The 17637-nt window shown below is 43.5% G+C and overlaps 1 protein-coding gene across 2 annotated transcripts in view; it reads left to right on the top strand.

Moving 5' to 3' along the window:
- MED13L (mediator complex subunit 13-like) overlaps positions 1-17637 on the top strand; it is a 257483-nt gene that overhangs the window by 226545 nt on the left and 13301 nt on the right. For both annotated transcript variants that reach the window (XM_010828557.1, XM_010828558.1), the window contains exons 17-23: positions 3337-4274; positions 8010-8189; positions 8794-9017; positions 10803-10995; positions 11713-12139; positions 12890-13109; positions 14168-14356. In XM_010828557.1, the coding sequence (XP_010826859.1) occupies positions 3337-4274; positions 8010-8189; positions 8794-9017; positions 10803-10995; positions 11713-12139; positions 12890-13109; positions 14168-14356 (2371 nt within the window). The remainder of the gene's footprint in view (positions 1-3336; positions 4275-8009; positions 8190-8793; positions 9018-10802; positions 10996-11712; positions 12140-12889; positions 13110-14167; positions 14357-17637) is intronic.

Below are 17637 nucleotides of genomic sequence, written 5' to 3' on the forward strand. Positions count from 1 at the left end.
AGCTTGTACGTAGTTCATCCTGTCATTCTGACTTCAACAGTGCAGAATTAGTTTTCCCTTTGATTGATAATTTCTTAATGACATAATGTAAATGCTTTAAAGTAAAAGGCCACAAACTCAAATGTCTGTCAGGACCAAGTAAGCAGTATGTGGATGGAGTGGACTGGGCAGAGCAAAATACTAGCCACTCCTGACACCCAGTGTCACTGTGGGGGCAGTGGGGCGAGTGGGGCCAACAGTAAACTGTTTGAGAGTATGTATTGCCCCCTTTAAAGGGACTTTTATTTTTTTCTTTTTGCTTTTCTTTTTGCTATTCAACCTTAGGGAGTTGTTCAGGCAGGAATGTGAGAGATTTTAATGTACATTTCCTTTTTGAAATGTTGATAGTTGGGAATTCCCTGGCAGTCCAGTGGTTAGGAATCGGCACTTTCACTGTGAATGGCCTGGGTTCAATCCCTGGTCAGGGAACTAAAATCCTGCAAGACATGTGGCGCACCTCCCCCTGCCAAAGAAAAAGTTGTTGACAGTTAATTCAGAGTTATATTCTAAAAGCTAAGACAAATTTATGCTGTAGTCCAGTTTGTGGGCTACTTTTGTGACCTTGTATAGAAATCATCTTAATGAAATCAACTTTAATTTTATAAGCAGGCTTTATGCCTGTGTTTGTGTAAAGTCTGTATTGGAATGAGAAACTGTGACAGCGAAGTACTTTAAAAGAACCTTAGACTTGGAGAAGTACATGGAGTCACAGGACTCGAATTCCTGCCTTTTTTGTTTAGTCTCTGTATGACCTTAAGGGATCCTTCTATCTAGGTCTTCTCCTGTTTAAAATGGAGTTTCAGGCACAAGATTTTTGAAACGCTCTGAGAACTAATGGTTGTGGAAGCAACATGCCACCAGCAGTATGAAAGTGTGTGCCCAGAAGCACGCTGTAGGGCAGGGCCTGGCTTATTTTCGGCTGCCGTTCTCCAGTTGTGTCCCAGCTTGTTTCACCTCAGACTGGCCCACACGGCTGCAGCAACTAGCACCCCAGGGGTTAGCGTGCTGAGCACAAGCAGCGCAGCCGCTTCAGAAGCCATTCCACCACCTAGCCTCTTATACACACAAGCTCCTCAAAACAGCAACATACAACCCTTTCCTGCATGATAGTTTCTGTAACAGATAATTTAGATAATTGTTTAGATCTATTAAATCTGTTGTCTGCCACCCCAGAGATTCTTGGTATTCGAAACTGGAGCTGTTAACAGAACCCTCTGGAATGAAATAAGCGTCCCTGCACCTTCCAGTGTGGCGCCCACCACCCTCGTGTTGTAGCTGTGCATGTGGCTTGTTGAGACCAAGACTGCATTTAAGTGCAGCACATGGGGCTGGTGGTTCCCTTACTTCCTGGACTGCACAGTTGTGGACTGTGGGAAGTCGTCCTGCTGTGGTCTCCTTCACGTCCTGCTGTGTGTGGGGGTGTGTCATTGTGTCTGTGTGTGTGTGTGTGTGTATTAGTTGCCCAGTCGTGTCTCTTTGCAACCCCACGAACTGTAGCCTGCCAGGCTTCTCTGTCCATGGACTTCTCCAAGCAAGAATACTGGAGTGGGTTGCCATTCCCTTCTCCAGAGCCTCTTCCTGACCCAGGGATTGAACCCTGGTCTCCTGCATCGCAGGCGGATTCTTTACTGTTTGAGCTGCAGGGAAGTCCTCCCGCTTTATTACAGAACACACCAACACTCTCTTGATGCCTCTCATACTTGCCATGCACTGACTTTCCTTCCTCTTTTTTTTTCACTGTTGCATACCCAGCAACTAGCATGGGGTTGGTTGGTCCTCAGTTCATTTTTCTTGAATGGGAAAAGTCAGGTTCCTATACACAATAAACCATTTTACTGCCTCGGGAGCAATTTAATTATTTAGGTTTTCAGTTAATCGTTGTAGTTCCTTTTCTGATCTGAACTGCATAATCATTTTAGACTTTTGTTGAACAGGAAAATTTGAAAGGAGTCCAATTAGAGTAAAGATCATTATTACACACTTACTATTTTGCTCTCTGAGATAGCAGTGATTGCTGATCAGGGTTTCTGGGTCACTCGTTATCTGCACTCAAAGACACCGCTGTGCCTCAGATTGAACATTTCTTTGCAGAGCCTGATTTGGATTTTCAGGTTGGTAGGTTAGGCATAGCTAATTAAAAATCAAAAGAAAATGATTCAAAGAGCCATTACTTTATGACATTCTTCTTTCAAATTATAAGTGAATGAATATGTACTTTATTGGAGGAACATTAGTTTAAGCACAGTATTAATAGAAGAATTTTAAACATTTAAAAAATATTATTTCTTTTGATACCTTCTCATTGGAAAGAGTGATCCCAATCTGTTTTACGGGTACCTCTAATAATGTATATCAAGAACATTTTATTACAATAAGAACTTTTATTACAAAATCATGGACACTGTTTTGTTTTCTTTGTGGCTGTTCCAGACAGAAGTCACTGCTTATGAGAAAACAGCACAGTGTGATTATCTCTGGGAATTCAAAATCATGGTGCTGTTTTGCATGGCGTATGGAAAATAGAAAATGAACTGCAGTTGCCTACCGCAGAAGCCTGTTAGCAGTTGGGACACTTTGATGTGGCATGTATACTTACGTGCACAGACCTAATTAAGACCAAGTCCTCTTGGCAGCATGTGTAACATTTGTATTAATTGTAATATATGACTGGCCAATGGGTTCCTCAAATAGAATTCCCTCATGGTCACTCATTACAATAAAAATGCAAGCTAGATAGGACTGCATTTTTTGGAAACTAAAAAAATGTTAAATTTTCATGTGCGTTTGATTATAACTACTATAGAATCACATGTAGATTATAGCCTCAGAGAACAAGTACACTGGCAGACTTTCAGTCTCAAAAAAGGACAAAATTGTAATTGCAAATTAGATGGGAATTTCATCTATGGTCTTCTAGCTAATTTGGCATCTGAACTCATGTGTTAAAGTTCTATTTAGTAGTTAGAGTTTTTCAGAACTACTTTGTCCAAACGCAGTATCATGTTTTCTTGTTAAAAATAGCCAAAGTTTCCTCAAAAGATGAAGAGGAGGCTTGCTGAAGTGTGGACTAAGTGGACGGGCACTGCTGTATTGAATTACTCTTCATACCTTGCTGCTTGCTTTTCCACACACTGCACTGACTCCTTTGAATCCTTAAAAAAAAAAAAAAGAAAACCAAATAAACCAAGCAATAGCACGCGTAAATAAGAAATGGCCCGGCCGGGCTGGGGTGCTGAGGCGTGTGTCTGGCACCCGTGTCCTGCCCCCTGTTCTCACGAGGTGCCATCTCTCTTGCAGCAATGTGCCTAGTGTCGGGAGCCTGGCAGATCCAGATTATCTGAACACGCCACAGATGAACACGCCGGTAACGCTCAACAGCGCTGCCCCAGCCAGCAACAGTGGAGCAGGAGTTTTACCATCCCCAGCAACCCCTCGCTTCTCTGTCCCCACACCACGAACCCCCAGGACACCAAGAACTCCCAGAGGAGGGGGCACTGCCAGTGGTCAGGGCTCTGTGAAGTATGACAGCACCGACCAGGGCTCACCAGCCTCTACCCCCTCTACCACTCGGCCTCTCAATTCTGTGGAGCCTGCCACCATGCAGCCAATCCCCGAAGCCCACAGTCTCTATGTCACCCTGATTCTTTCGGATTCCGTGATGAATATCTTTAAAGACAGAAACTTTGACAGCTGTTGCATCTGTGCCTGTAACATGAACATCAAAGGGGCGGATGTCGGGCTCTACATCCCTGATTCTTCCAACGAGGACCAGTACCGCTGCACCTGTGGGTTTAGTGCGATCATGAATCGCAAACTTGGTTACAATTCAGGACTCTTCCTGGAAGACGAGTTGGATATTTTTGGGAAGAATTCTGACATTGGTCAGGCTGCTGAAAGGCGCCTAATGATGTGTCAGACCACCTTCCTTCCTCAGATGGAAGGAGCCAGAAAACCCCAGGAGCCACCGATAAGCCTTCTCCTCCTCTTGCAGAACCAACACACACAGCCTTTTGCTTCACTGAGTTTCCTAGACTACATTTCCTCCAGCAGCCGCCAGACCCTTCCCTGCGTGAGCTGGAGTTACGACCGGGTGCAGGCAGATAATAATGATTACTGGACGGAATGCTTTAATGCCTTGGAGCAGGGTCGGCAGTATGTGGATAATCCCACGGGTGGCAAAGTGGATGAAGCCCTGGTGAGAAGCGCCACTGTGCACTCCTGGCCTCACAGCAATGGTAGGTTTCCCGGAGTACAGATTTACTTTGAGAACTGTCTCGGCATGACGATAACTCCCACACTTGCCTTACTTTATGTGACAAAATTTTAAGTTTTATTTCTTAAAAAATAGACACAACTGAAGTGAGAGCTATCTTGAAATTCGAAATTTAAGGATGGGGAAATGTTTCATGTGAAACACATTTGGAGAAGAGTAATTACGTTGTGGGATAAAAGTCATCGGGATCAACGGTCCCTATCCTTTTTGACACCTGGGACCGGTTTCATGGGAGACCATTTTTCCACCGACCAGGAGGATATAAGTGATGGGGAGTGACTAAATACAGATGAAGCTTCACTCGCTTGCCTGGCTCACCTGCTGTGCAGCCCAGTTCCTAACAGGCCACGGACTGGTACTTGTCTGTGGCCCAGGGATTGGGGAGCCCTGATCTAGATTATACAGACTGATAATCTGCACACCCTTCTGGGTCAAGTTTCCATGATACTTCTTCCAGGAAGCCTTCTGTCCATTTACAGAGTACTTTCTCTTTCCTCTGATTTTCCAGTATTTTATGTCTCTGGTAACAGTAATCACGTTTTACTTTATGTTGGGGCTCCTGGGGATGTCACTGTCTTAAAAACTCCAGGTGATAAACGTTTTTGGAGTTTGGCTCTAAGAGTGCTGAGCACCTGACTGTTCCTTTTCTTTATTCACTCTCTATCTGTGCTGTGATGTGTCCTGGGGGAGAAAGTGGTGAATGAAAGAGACAAGGTACCTGCCCTCAGGGACTTTCTAATCTATTTTGGAAAGTGACATGAATCACACAACTAACAAATAAGCATATAACTGCAAACCATTATAAGTGATGAAAGCATGGGGTGTCAGAGGACACTTCTTGAAGAAGCAGTGATATTTGAGATTGCAACGCTGGGTACAGGTTAACTGAGGGCAGGAGTGGCGAGTGTGGAGGGCCACAGTTAAGTAGGGTGCGGGGCCTTCAGACGAGCCCAGAGGCCAGCAGGGCTAGATTATCAAGAGCCTTTGGGAACACGCTGGGCCCTGGGTCTTCAGTTTTAACAAGTCCTTGATGGGTTATGAAGAGACACTGCCATCAGATTTGTGTACTCAGAAACGGTGGACTCTGACTGGAATGCGGACTGAGGATTAGAAAACGGCAAGAGGGGGTTGAAGGACACTGAGAAGTTCCTGCCGCAGATGAAGAACCAGTAGCTTGGCTTACTGTCCCAGCACAGGAGATGGACAAGAAGTGGGAACAGTCAGGGGCCGTTTGGGAGGTATTATGGCAGGACTTGGTAATGCGTTGGGTTTTGGGGATCAGAGAGAGAGAGAGAGATTAAGGAAAACACCCAGGTTTGTGACTTGTACACCTGGACAGATGGTGGCATGTTGGTCAAAAATGAGTGTTCTGGGGAAAGACTAGGTCTAAAGGTCATAATTGAGTTTGGGAAGTAAGTTTTAAAGATCTCCTTTGAGATGTCCAGGTGGACACTTGGGACTTGATGGCGTGGAGCTCAGGGGAAGGGGAGTGGACGGCACAGGGATGGTAGCCCAGGTCAGGGCGTGGTGAAGGAGGAGGCCTCACTGAGGAGGAAGCAGGTGTGGAGCCAGAGGAGGGCCTGACTTAGAGCTTTACTGCATTCTGCTGTGTAACCAAGCTCCACAAGGAGAGTGGTCAGCAGGCATTCAGTAAGTCAGGCTTCTAAGATAAGTATTAAACAGGTCTTTTGACCACAGTGAGAGCTGTTTGTGGGAGCAGAGGCCAAGCTGGAGGGATTCTATGAATGGAAGAAACATGGACCCTACTTTTGGAATCATCCTCAGTCTTGCAGAGGAGAAGGTTATATAAGCAAGGAGACTTCTGGGAGGTAGAGACGCCTGAGAAAATATTTCAAGGGTTATACTCATTTTTATAACTCCTTAAGGTTTAAGTACAATGCCTTATACTTGGCAAGCCTTGGATTAATGGCTGCTGCATGAATTTATGAATTAGTCTTTGCCTTAAAGAATTATGGGTGATTATCTTACGTGGTTTCTTTTATTAGATAGTGGCCTTCAGATAGAAAAGCAGTCTGGGTGGGTGGATGAGTAGTGTCATCTTTGGATATGAAGAATAGCATGTTTTATTGCAGATGAGATGTGGGTTCTAAATTCAGATGCTGAAAGTACCAGACAGATCGTGTAAACAAATGATGTGGAGAGCCAGCTTTGCAAAAAAGCAGTGTCCTTCCACAATATCCTATTTTGCATGCATAGGAATAGAGTTCACAAAGAATTGCCTCTGCTTTTATTTTTCTTTAACCTGTAACTCTCTTAGTCTGTCATTTTCCTACATTGGATAGAACCATGAGTACAAGAAGTACTTTACTTTTTTCTTTACTGTAAGAAGAAAAGAAGCACAGGCTTGAAGATAAAGGAGGTTAATTCTGCTTCAGTCTCAGGCAGGCAGCAGAGCAGGGGTGTCAAAAACTGCCTGAAAGAGGCAGCTCCTCGACTCTAGATGGTGGTCCTCTAGCAGTGCGGTGGTCTCAGCCCCAGGGTTGTCAGATCATTTTCCAGTTTTTCAAGAGAAGCTGGAAATCCAGATTTGTATATGAAATTTCCTGAGAAGTCCGTTTCAGATTGAGAAATGAAAACAAAACCTCTGTGCCATGGGTTTGCAGCCTGTGTTTGATTTGAGGGCGCACCTGAGAATGTCTCCAGACCCTTCACACCGTGTGTCCCGGGCTCGGTTGGTAAATAGGTCACAGGTTTCCGTCTGTGCCACCGTCCTTGCCAGCCGGGGAAGTGAGAGCAAGGAAAGGTCTCAAGGCCCCCGCTCTGCAGGCGCATAGCTGACCACCTCCAACTTCAGTGCTTCTTCCTTCAGATCTTTTAGGGAATTTGGTGAGCAGTATGGACCCTCTCCCCCCTGGGAAAAAAATACACCTGTGTTCATGCATGCACGTGCAGTTTGGGGAGAGTTTCAGAGGTTTTCATGTTCGAGGTTAAGGAGTCCTCCTGCTAGCAGGAAGAATGTGTGTTCTGAAACCGTGACTCTCCAGCTGTTCTAAGCTTCTTTTTAAATTCCTTTTCCCACTCATCATATAATCAGATAAACATTGATACTTGTAAACAAAAGTAATTAACTGGACTTCCCTGGTGATCTAGTGATTAAGAATCCATCTACCAGTGCAGGGACTCGGGTTTGACCCTAGTCCAGGAAGATCCTACCTGCCGTGGGGCCACTAGGCCGGTGCGCCACAGCTGCTGAGCCTGTACTCGGAGCCTGCACGCCGCCACAGGAGAAGCCACTGCAGTGAGAAGCCCCCACTGCAACTGGAGAGCAGCCTCCTGTTCACTGCAACCAGAAGCCTGCATACAGCGACAGAGACCCAGCATAGCCATACAGAAATAGATAATTTTTTGAAAAGTAATTAAGAAACTAAAAGTAATTATGAAGCAATCATTAAGAAATTTTTGCAGCTCTCTTTTCTTGTGAATACCCTTGGAAACAGGTCTGTATGGTTTTAAAAAGTCAGACCTATTTACCTTTCCACTTTTAGGCAGTTCTATAGTTAGCCTTGATTATATAGAATAACTTTATTTCCCCTTTTATTATTTCCAATAATAATAAAATTTATTACTTACTAAGTATTTTAGAGTCTCTACTGCTAGTGACGTCTCTGTCAGGGCCTGTTGCTGAGGCCGCGCCAGCCCACCTTGACGGGTCCTGTTCTGTCGTTTTGCTTTGCAGTGCTAGACATCAGCATGCTGTCCTCCCAGGACGTGGTCCGTACGTTGCTGTCCCTGCAGCCCTTTCTCCAGGACGCCATCCAGAAGAAGCGCACGGGCAGGACCTGGGAGAACATCCAGCACGTGCAGGGACCACTCACCTGGCAGCAGTTCCACAAGATGGCAGGACGGGGAACCTACGGTAGACCTTTCTCCCTGTTGACGTTCTTTCGGATTTTTTTCTTCTGTGAAAAGAGCAGCTTTAGTTACTGTCAAGTCTTCCTTTGCTGACAAAATAGAATCTTTTCCCTCCTGACTACTACAGTTTATAATCTCCTTGTTTTCCAATAGTCAGTTTCGGACATAACTTATTTCTTAATGTCTTTGGCATAATCAAGGTCAATGGGGCAAACAATGCCTAACTAGACTATTTGTTAGAATCTCGTCTTCCCAGTGCTCGCTGCCGTTTCATCTGGGTGAACCTCTGAACTAGTTCTGACAGCTTCTTTGTAGTCAGGACCAGAGTGCCTGTCTTAGAGGCAGGTAGATCGTTTTGTTCAGAGAACTAACACTAACCTGCTCTGCTCTGCACTCACTGAACCTTTATAAGCATGTTCTGACTCATTTAATTAAAGTTCTTCATCAGGGGCCATTTAATTAGAGGATTTGAAGACTAAGAGTATCATGTCAGCCTACAATAAAATGTCCGATGCCAGAATTAAGACAAATCGCTAGAGAATGCGCAGTTGTGGAGGTAGCGGGAAACGGACTCGCAAGAGCTTTCCTAAGCTGCAGTCTTGTTTTAGGTTCTGAAGAGTCTCCTGAGCCGCTGCCCATCCCCACCCTGCTGGTAGGCTACGACAAGGACTTCCTCACCATCTCGCCGTTCTCCTTGCCGTTTTGGGAGAGGCTGTTGTTGGACCCATACGGGGGCCACCGTGATGTTGCCTATATTGTGGTGTGTCCAGAAAACGAGGCCTTGCTCGAAGGAGCCAAAACTTTCTTCAGGGACTTGAGCGCTGTATATGAGGTGAGAGAGACACGAGAAGTGAAAGTCGTCTGTATGATGCAGGGCCTCGGACTGTTTCTAGTTGTGGCTAAATTTTAAAGGATAAATAGCTTCAAAATAGATCTCCAGGAAAATTTGCACATAGTTGGAGGACGAAGAAAAGGATAAGTTGGCAAGTTTTTCAGGAAGTACATTGTTTTCCCATCATAGCTTTATATTTTATTAGATTGAAAAGATTTTCCTCTACCAGTCTTACTAGCTGTTTTTGCCCCCGTTTATGTGCTTGAGTTTAAAAGGACTACTCACCGGGGGTTAGTGGTTGTTCAGAAGAAGAACTTCACAAAAAGAAAATACATCTACTCTTGGGGGTGGGGGGAGTTCCTGAAAACAGTATAAAAGTGTTTAGCTGGAAAATTCCTGAATCACATAGAAGTTTAGTGACTCATGTCCCTGTTATGTTTTATTTAAACATCTTAAACTCAGTTTTGGTACAGATTAATAATGTAATAACCCTAGTAATGTTAGATAATTTTGTATATTTAGTGTATAAAGTCCTGTTACTTTTGAAAAATTAGAATCATACCTGTCTTTAAAGAGTTAGTGTATATTTTTTCTGCTAAAGTACATATACACTAAAGTTTCTGTACCTTATCCTCCTAATTAATCTTCATATTTGATGAGAGTAAATGAAATTAATGTTTATAAAATGTTTGGAGCTGTGACATAATATAAGCATTACCAAAATGTTTATTAAATAAGATGCCATAACAGAAATTGATCATCTATAAATGTATGAGTACACATGAAATAGTAAATTTACATGTTGCTTCAGAGAAAAGAGAAGGCGCTTATGTCTGAAATAATGGCATCAATTAAGCCACCAAAGGAAATCCTTGGAAACAGTAATTTCTAAACTGTGCCTGGTCCATGATGCATAATAATACTGAATCACAATTACCCTAATGCAGAAAACTTGTCTAAGCAATTTTAAAGCCCAGTCATTCTTTTAAATGAAGCTCTCAGCGTAAGTTACAGAACATAAAAGGATTACCCGATCACTTCAGAATTGCTCTTTTGGCAGTAATGTATACCTGCTTCAGAGGAGTGTACACTAGAGGATTTTTTAGGGGTTTGGTAAGCCTTCTGTTCATCAGCTCTAATATGGGCTAGTTATATGGGCTCTCCTGCCAGTGAGCATGTAGTTAAGTAGCTTACTTTTTGCAGACATATTGTATTCATTCTTTACCATAAGCACCCCTTTAATGTTCTGGAGGTTAATAATAGGATCTCATTGTGCTAAAACAACTATTTACTTTTAAAAAGTAGTCAGCATGTCCACTGCTTTAGTGGCCTCTGCTCTTGGGGATCTCCAAATGTAGCAGTGTAGCAGATGGCCCATAAAATGTTAGTGTTATCCTATGGGAGAACATCCAGAGTAGGGATTACTTAAGAGATTTCAGTGGACATATGTCTCTGTCAGCCTTCGTAGGCAGGAATCCGGCTCTTTATTTGACCATTAGCAGTCAGGTAGCGCTCAGCAGTGTTCCCTTGTTGGGGAGGAGGTGCTTGGGGTGAACAAGCATTTATTTTTTTCTTCAGAAAGAACATTTTTCCTTAGAGAGGCTGGTCCAGGGTTTGGAAAGACAGGAGAGCAGATTCAAATACATTACTGGTCTGGTTGCACGTGGAAACGCTGAGTGAAGAAGGAAGATGCCTCCATGTGTGTGTCAGGCATCTCAGCGGCTGACGGTGCACTCTGAGGAGGGAGGGTCCCTGTTCTGAGTGGGGTCTACTGTGTTCTGTCAGATGTGCCGACTCGGGCAGCACAAGCCCATCTGCAAAGTGCTGCGCGACGGGATCATGCGTGTGGGGAGGACTGTGGCGCAGAAGCTGACGGAAGAGCTCGTGAGCGAGTGGTTCAGCCAGCCGTGGGGCAGCGAGGAGAGTGACAATCATTCCAGACTCAAACTTTATGCGCAAGTTTGCCGCCATCACCTAGGTAAATGGAGATTTATGTGACAAAGTCAAATTTGAGATGTAGACTATCAGATTGTTCCCCCCCTCCCCCATTCTTACCTGAAAAAATCCCATGGACAGAGGAGCCTGACGGGCTACCGTCCATAGGGTCGCAAAGAATTGTACGCGGCTGAGTGCACAATCTTTTTGTTCTAAGTAGTTAAATGTTAGTTTTCATGTGCGTGTATATTCTTGAAAAGCTATTTAAAGTAGCCTAAAGAAGTCATATCTAATTTACTCCATGTTTCAAAAATGTAGCAGCATGATTTGGTATTAACTGGTTAATTTTAACCCAGATTATCAAGAGAATCTTAGACCTAGCTTATAAGGCGTTAAACACATAGGAGCATAATATACCATGATGTCTGAGAATACATGGCCTCTCAGTTTTTAGTGAAGGTGTGTGGAATTGGTCTGAAAGGAAAATGATTGGTTTTCTTGAAAACGAAATGATTGGTTTTGTCCTTTTTCTTCTGTTCTCCAAAGAAGGCTCTTCCAGAATTTATAACAAGTGGCCCCATGTTTATTCCCTGTTTATCTACAAGCTTGTGTTTCAGTGTGGAGATAGCATTTTGGGTGTCAGAACCAGAGTATTGCAGCCTGGAAGCATAGCTCTTTAGAAAGTGACTGTTCTGAGTGTCTGCATCAGCCAGACCTGCAGGACGTCCCTGAAGTCACTTCTCTGTGTGTCCTCTTTCAGCACCTTATCTGGCCACTCTGCAGCTCGACAGCAGCCTGTTGATACCACCTAAGTACCAGACCCCACCAGCAGCAGCACAGGCGCAAGTGCCACCTGGGAGCGCTGGGCCTTTAGCTTCAAATCCAGGCTCGGCCGCGCCCTCGGCGGGCAGTGCGTTTAATCCCACCTCCAACGGCAGTTCTCTGAACCCGGCTGCAAGCAGTTCGGCCTCTGGCTCCACCGGGCCCCCAGTCTCCACATCGGCCTCTGCTCCCATCATCAACCAGATCAGCACTACCTCTTCCTCAGGATTCAGCGGTAGTGTCGGGGGGCAGAACCCCAGCACCGGGGCCAGCGCTGCAGAGAGAACGCAAGGGAGCCTGGGCTGCGCTGGAGACACCGAGCCTGGGCAGAGCTCCTCGCAGCCCTCCCAGGATGGACAGGAAAGGTACAGTGCTCTGACGGAGCCGAGTGGCCTCGGCTTGGACCCCTGGGCTACCCTTCCTCTGTGCCCCAGCCCCCTCAACTTCATGCGTCTCTAAACCTAGTGAAGCACTATATTTCTGTTCTTCCCCAAAGAAGGTAACACCTGTCAGTCTATAGTTCAGTGTTAAGAAATTTGAGAACTTCTTATAAACTTACTAGTAATTATTGTATTACTAGTATAATAGTATGTACTTACTAATTAATATACTTAGTGTAATTAATATTACTATTAATACTATATGAATATTTCTCTGGTGGCTCAAATGGTACAGAATCTGCCTGCAGTGCAGGAGACCCAGGTTCGATCCCTGGGTTGGGATGATGCCCTGGAGAAGGGAATGGCAACCCCTCCAGTATTCTTGCCTGGAGAATCCCATGGACAGAGGAGCCTGGTGGGCTACAGTTGGACAAAGAGTCCGACACGACTGAGTGACTAACATTTTGACTTTCAACCTCTTCGTATTAACATAACAGCATTATAAAACATCTTTGTAGAAGGAAACCATGGCGGTGAAAAGAGATCTCCCATTTTAGAGAAGCACATTGTCATTTTCCATCTATCTTGGTGCTGACTGACTGGGTTTGCCTTCATTTTGTTCCCTGTTGATGTTGCATTTACTCTGTAATCTCTGTCCAGGGAGTCGGTCTGCTCTGGAGTTGATGTATTTTTTATAATTTATGTTGCACATCTCATAAGTGGCTCTGTGTGCAGTGTTACAGAAAGGGAGAGAATAGGCATTCCCACGGAGCCTGACTCTGCAGACAGCCAAGCCTACCCTCCGGCTGTCGTCATCTACATGGTGGACCCCTTCACGTACACTGCGGAGGAAGACTCCACTTCCGGAAACTTTTGGCTGTTGAGTTTGATGCGCTGCTACACAGAAATGCTGGATAATTTACCTGAGCATATGAGAAATTCTTTCATTCTCCAGGTAACTAACTGCAAGTTTATTTACTTTGTTGTTTTTATGAATGTGAATACATTTTTTTTAACTGTATGTATATGAAAACAGAAAAAAAATTATTAATTCAACCTTTTAGATTCAGACATTATTAGTTAGTATTTTGCTGTTTCTCTAACCTCTTTTCTGTGTTTGTTTACACAATTGAGATCATATTTTCATGTAATTTTTTTCTACCATTTCACTGTTTTGGCAGGCTAGTGGTTGGGATTCTGTGCTTCCAATGCCGGGGCCAGGTTCAGCCCCTGGTTGGGGAACTAGGGTCCCGAAAACTGCATAGTGTGACCAGTAAATAAATGAATACTGCCAGAATAAACATCTTTATGTGTAATCTCTCTTTTATATTTCAAGTATTTCTTAAAGTGGATTCTTAGATAAAGATACTGATAAATAATGCCAGATTCCTTTCCCAAAAGGTTACAGTTACTTACAGTTCTCTCAGGAGTGGATGAGCATGCTCATTTTCACTGCACCTTTGCCAACTTCATAGTGTAATAATTTTTTAAGTTTATAATTTAATAGGTGAAAAATGATGGGTGTTTAGATTTTTGTATTACTGTCCCTTTTAACTCAAGTCATTTCTATAGAATTAATTTAAAGCCCCTGGTGTAGTCTGTTGATAGTTTTTCATCGAAGTTTGTATCTCACATGATTAGACAATAATTCCAGTGATGCCGTGCATATTAAGTGTAAGAACTGAGAAATATATTTTAAAGCAAGTTTTAAAATTTGAGGGCATAGCAACAATAAATTGAGAATTTATCCTTAAAATGGGAACAGGGTAATTTCTAAGTGACAGTGTAACTTGCCTAGCAGAGTGACACCCCTTCTTAAACTGCTGTTAGTTGTAATGTAAGACTTTGTGTCACTGAAAGGAATTAAGATTGAATTATATTGTTTGGCATTTCTGTATTTTAAGACTAAAGTTGCCTCCCCCATTCAAATAAAGAATGCATGCCGTTTCATTTTCCAGCTGCCTGTTAGCATGTTAGATCTGTTTCCAGTCTTGTTTGTATTTGTGTCTGTAGATTGTGCCTTGCCAGTACATGCTGCAGACAATGAAGGATGAGCAAGTTTTCTACATCCAGTACTTGAAGTCCATGGCATTTTCAGTGTACTGCCAGTGCAGGCGACCTCTGCCTACACAGATCCACATTAAATCCCTCACAGGATTCGGGCCTGCCGCCAGCATTGAGATGACTCTCAAGAACCCGGAGGTAGGCAGCAGCAGGGCAGAAATTGGCAAAGACTGCTTTTATATTAAAGATGCAAGCCAGGAGAGTTACTTGCTTGTTCTGTCTTCTGCCTTTATATAAGAGTGGTAGATTTCTCTAATCCTTAAGTTGAAATAGAGGAGATAACTTCTCTGAACTTGTATAATTTTTTGAGAAAGGAGGCAAGCAAACTCCTGCTTTTTTCTTGATATAACATCTAAGGCAACAATACACTTACCCTTTTTACTTTACTTACTAATGTTCAGCTTTCCTATGTTTATTTTGCTCATTAGTTTTGGAAGCTGATCTGTGTCTCGAATCAATCTCTACCTCCACCCCCCCCCCCCCAGCTCTTTCCTCCTGGAGCAGCTGTTGTATGTGTTCACTCCGCACGGACCCCTCACCTTCTGATGCTTTCTCCTCCCCTGGTCTCTGTGCTTGTGTGTGTGGATGGATGTGTTTTCTCTCCGTCTTCCTAACCCTATCTTCTACAGATGTGTACCTCCAAAACACCAAGGCAAACATGCCTTAAACAAGAGTTGTATACTGCTGTTGTTTTACTAAATCATCTTTTCCTGAAGATAGATGTACAGGGCAGTGTTGAGGACTTTCAAAGCCTTCAAAAATCAATTCCACAACTTTTGCATGAAAAATTACCCATTAATAAGAGCCAGCAAACAGTGCTTTACTGTTAGAGAACTTAATACCCAAATAGCTAATTTTAGTCGGTAATGTTTTTCTGGAAAACTAAAAAAAAAAAAAAAAATGACGTACTACTTATACCGCATTTGTTGTAACCTGGTTCAAGTCAGCTTGGTCCCAGGGAAAGGAACTGCTTAGCTGACAGCTTACATCCACCCTGGGGTTATAGAAAAGTTCTGTCTTTGGCAATTCTAGGTTAGTTTGTTGAGTTTGTGTATTTTTTACTTTGGTGAGCAAGTCATCTATTTTCTCTACTAGCTTTTTCTAGAATTGTAATAAATCCATTTCTGCTTCTTATTTGTGTCTGGAAATCATGAGTTTGTCCTTTCTGTATGCATTTTAAATCTTTTAGTTCTTTACCTCTTGTGGTTACTGTACAATTCAGATGCAGTCATTCCTTATGCTTTCATAAGAAGCTATCACAATTTCAAGTGACAGCTAATAGCAGTCTGCATTTTCATAGGAGTAAGTAAAGGCTGACTGCCTATATTAAGTTATCCCAAGGCATTATGTAATGTTTTAAAAGATTATATAACGTACTGGCAGAACACCGTGAGAGTTCATGAGACAAAGTGAGGCTCAGATGAAAATAAATTGCAAAAATATGCTTTCTTTCCTTTTGTTTTGGAACAGGAAGAGAGAAATCAATTGTTTGACTTAATTAAAAACCTAAGAACCAAACATCATGAATACTTGCTGAGGTCTTTGAGTCTTCCCTTGCGTGAGGGTCCTGGCTCACCTCTAGGCGCGGCCTCTCCCTCAGTCTGCGGGTAGAATTTCACTTTCACTCAGTGGCTGGAGCTGAGTGTCTGCTCCCAGACTCTGTGTTAGGTGTCGACTATGCAGCGGTGATCGAGATGCGAGTCCTCTGCTTCCAGGGATTCGCAGTTTCTGCAGTGGCACAGCCTCATGCAAGCTCCTGGAGCCACGATCCCACTTGCTGTCTCTGTAGGGTTGCCTGTTCTGGGTGTTTTATGTAAATGAAATCATCCCACATGTAAGCTTTTATGTGTGGCTTCTTGCACTTAACATCATGTTTTCAAGGTACCTCCATGTCATAGCACATATGGCACTTCTTCCGTGGCTAAATAATGCTCCATTATATGGATGGACCACAACTTGTTTATCCCATTAGTGGATGGACGTGTGGACTTTTCCACTTTCTGACTGTTGTGACTGCTACTGCTAAGTCGATTCAGTCGTGTCCGACTCTGTGTGACCCCATAGACGGCAGCCCACCAGGCTCCCCCGTCCCTGGGATTCTCCAGGCAAGAACACTGGAGTGGGTTGCCATTTCCTTGACTAATGCTGCTCTAAATAGTCGTGTATGAGTTTTTATGTAGCTATGTGTTTTTGGTTTTTCTGGTGTGAAATTTCCAGGTCTGTGGAGAGTGAATGGATCAGTGATAAGGTTAGGTTTAAAACTTGAACAAATTGTTGAATATCTTTGTATCCCTGAAATAAAGGAATTCGGTTAAATTATCTCTAAAGTCTCCTTTAACTTCAAAATTCTGTAATTGCATTATTACTGTTTCTTATGCTGTAGTTCATGGGCTGGCAACTCTGACTGTGGGCTAAACCCAGCCTGCAGCCTGCATGTGTATGAGCAGTTAGATGGGAGTGATGGTTACAGTTTTACAAAGAGAGGATTATGTGAAAGAGACTCGCAAGACCTAAAGTGTTTGCTGTCCGGTCCTTTATAGAAGTTTGCTGACCCCTGCTGTAGTTTACTAAATACCGATATGTATGTAATAGCTGTAAACAAAAAGGTTAAATTTCATCACAGTTTATCTAAAATATTTGTCTTCGGTAACAGCTAATGCTTTGATTTCTTAAATTGCACACACATACACATAGTAAGGTATAATATACATACTGAAAAGTGCCCAGTCTTAAGTGTTCAGTTCAGTTCAGTCGCTCAGTTGTGTCTGACTCTTTGCGACCCCATGAACCGCAGCACACCAGGCCTCCATCCATCACAAACTCCCGGAGTTCACCCAGACCCACATCCATCGAGTCAGTGATGCCATCCACCCATCTCATCCTCTTGTCGTCCCCTTCTCCTCCTGCCCCCAATCCCTCCCAGCATCGGAGTCTTTTCCAATGAGCCAACTCTTCACATGAGGTGGCCAAAGTATTGGAGTTTCAGCTTTAGCATCAGTCCTTCCAATGAACACCCAGGACTGCTCTCCTTCAGAATGGACTGGTTGGATCTCCTTGCAGTGCAAGGGACTCTGAAGAGTCTTCTCCAACACCACAGTTCAAAAGCATCAATTCTTAGGCGCTCAGCTTTCTTCACAGTCCAACTCTCACATCCATACATGACCACTGGAAAAACCATAGCCTTGACAAGACGGACCTTTCTGGACAAAGTAATGTCTCTGCTTTTTAATATGCTATCTAGGTTGGTCATAACTTTCCTGCCAAGGAGTAAGTGTCTTTTAATTTCATCACTGTAATCACCATCCGCAGTGATATTGGAGCCCAGAAAAATAAAGTCAGTCACTGTTTCCCCATCCATTTGCCATGAAGTGATGGGACCGGATGCCATGATCTTCGTTTTCTGAATGTTGAGCTTTAAG

This window comes from Bison bison, unplaced genomic scaffold, assembly GCF_000754665.1.
Source record: "Bison bison bison isolate TAMUID 2011002044 unplaced genomic scaffold, Bison_UMD1.0 scf7180017864495, whole genome shotgun sequence".
NCBI lineage: Eukaryota > Metazoa > Chordata > Mammalia > Artiodactyla > Bovidae > Bison > Bison bison.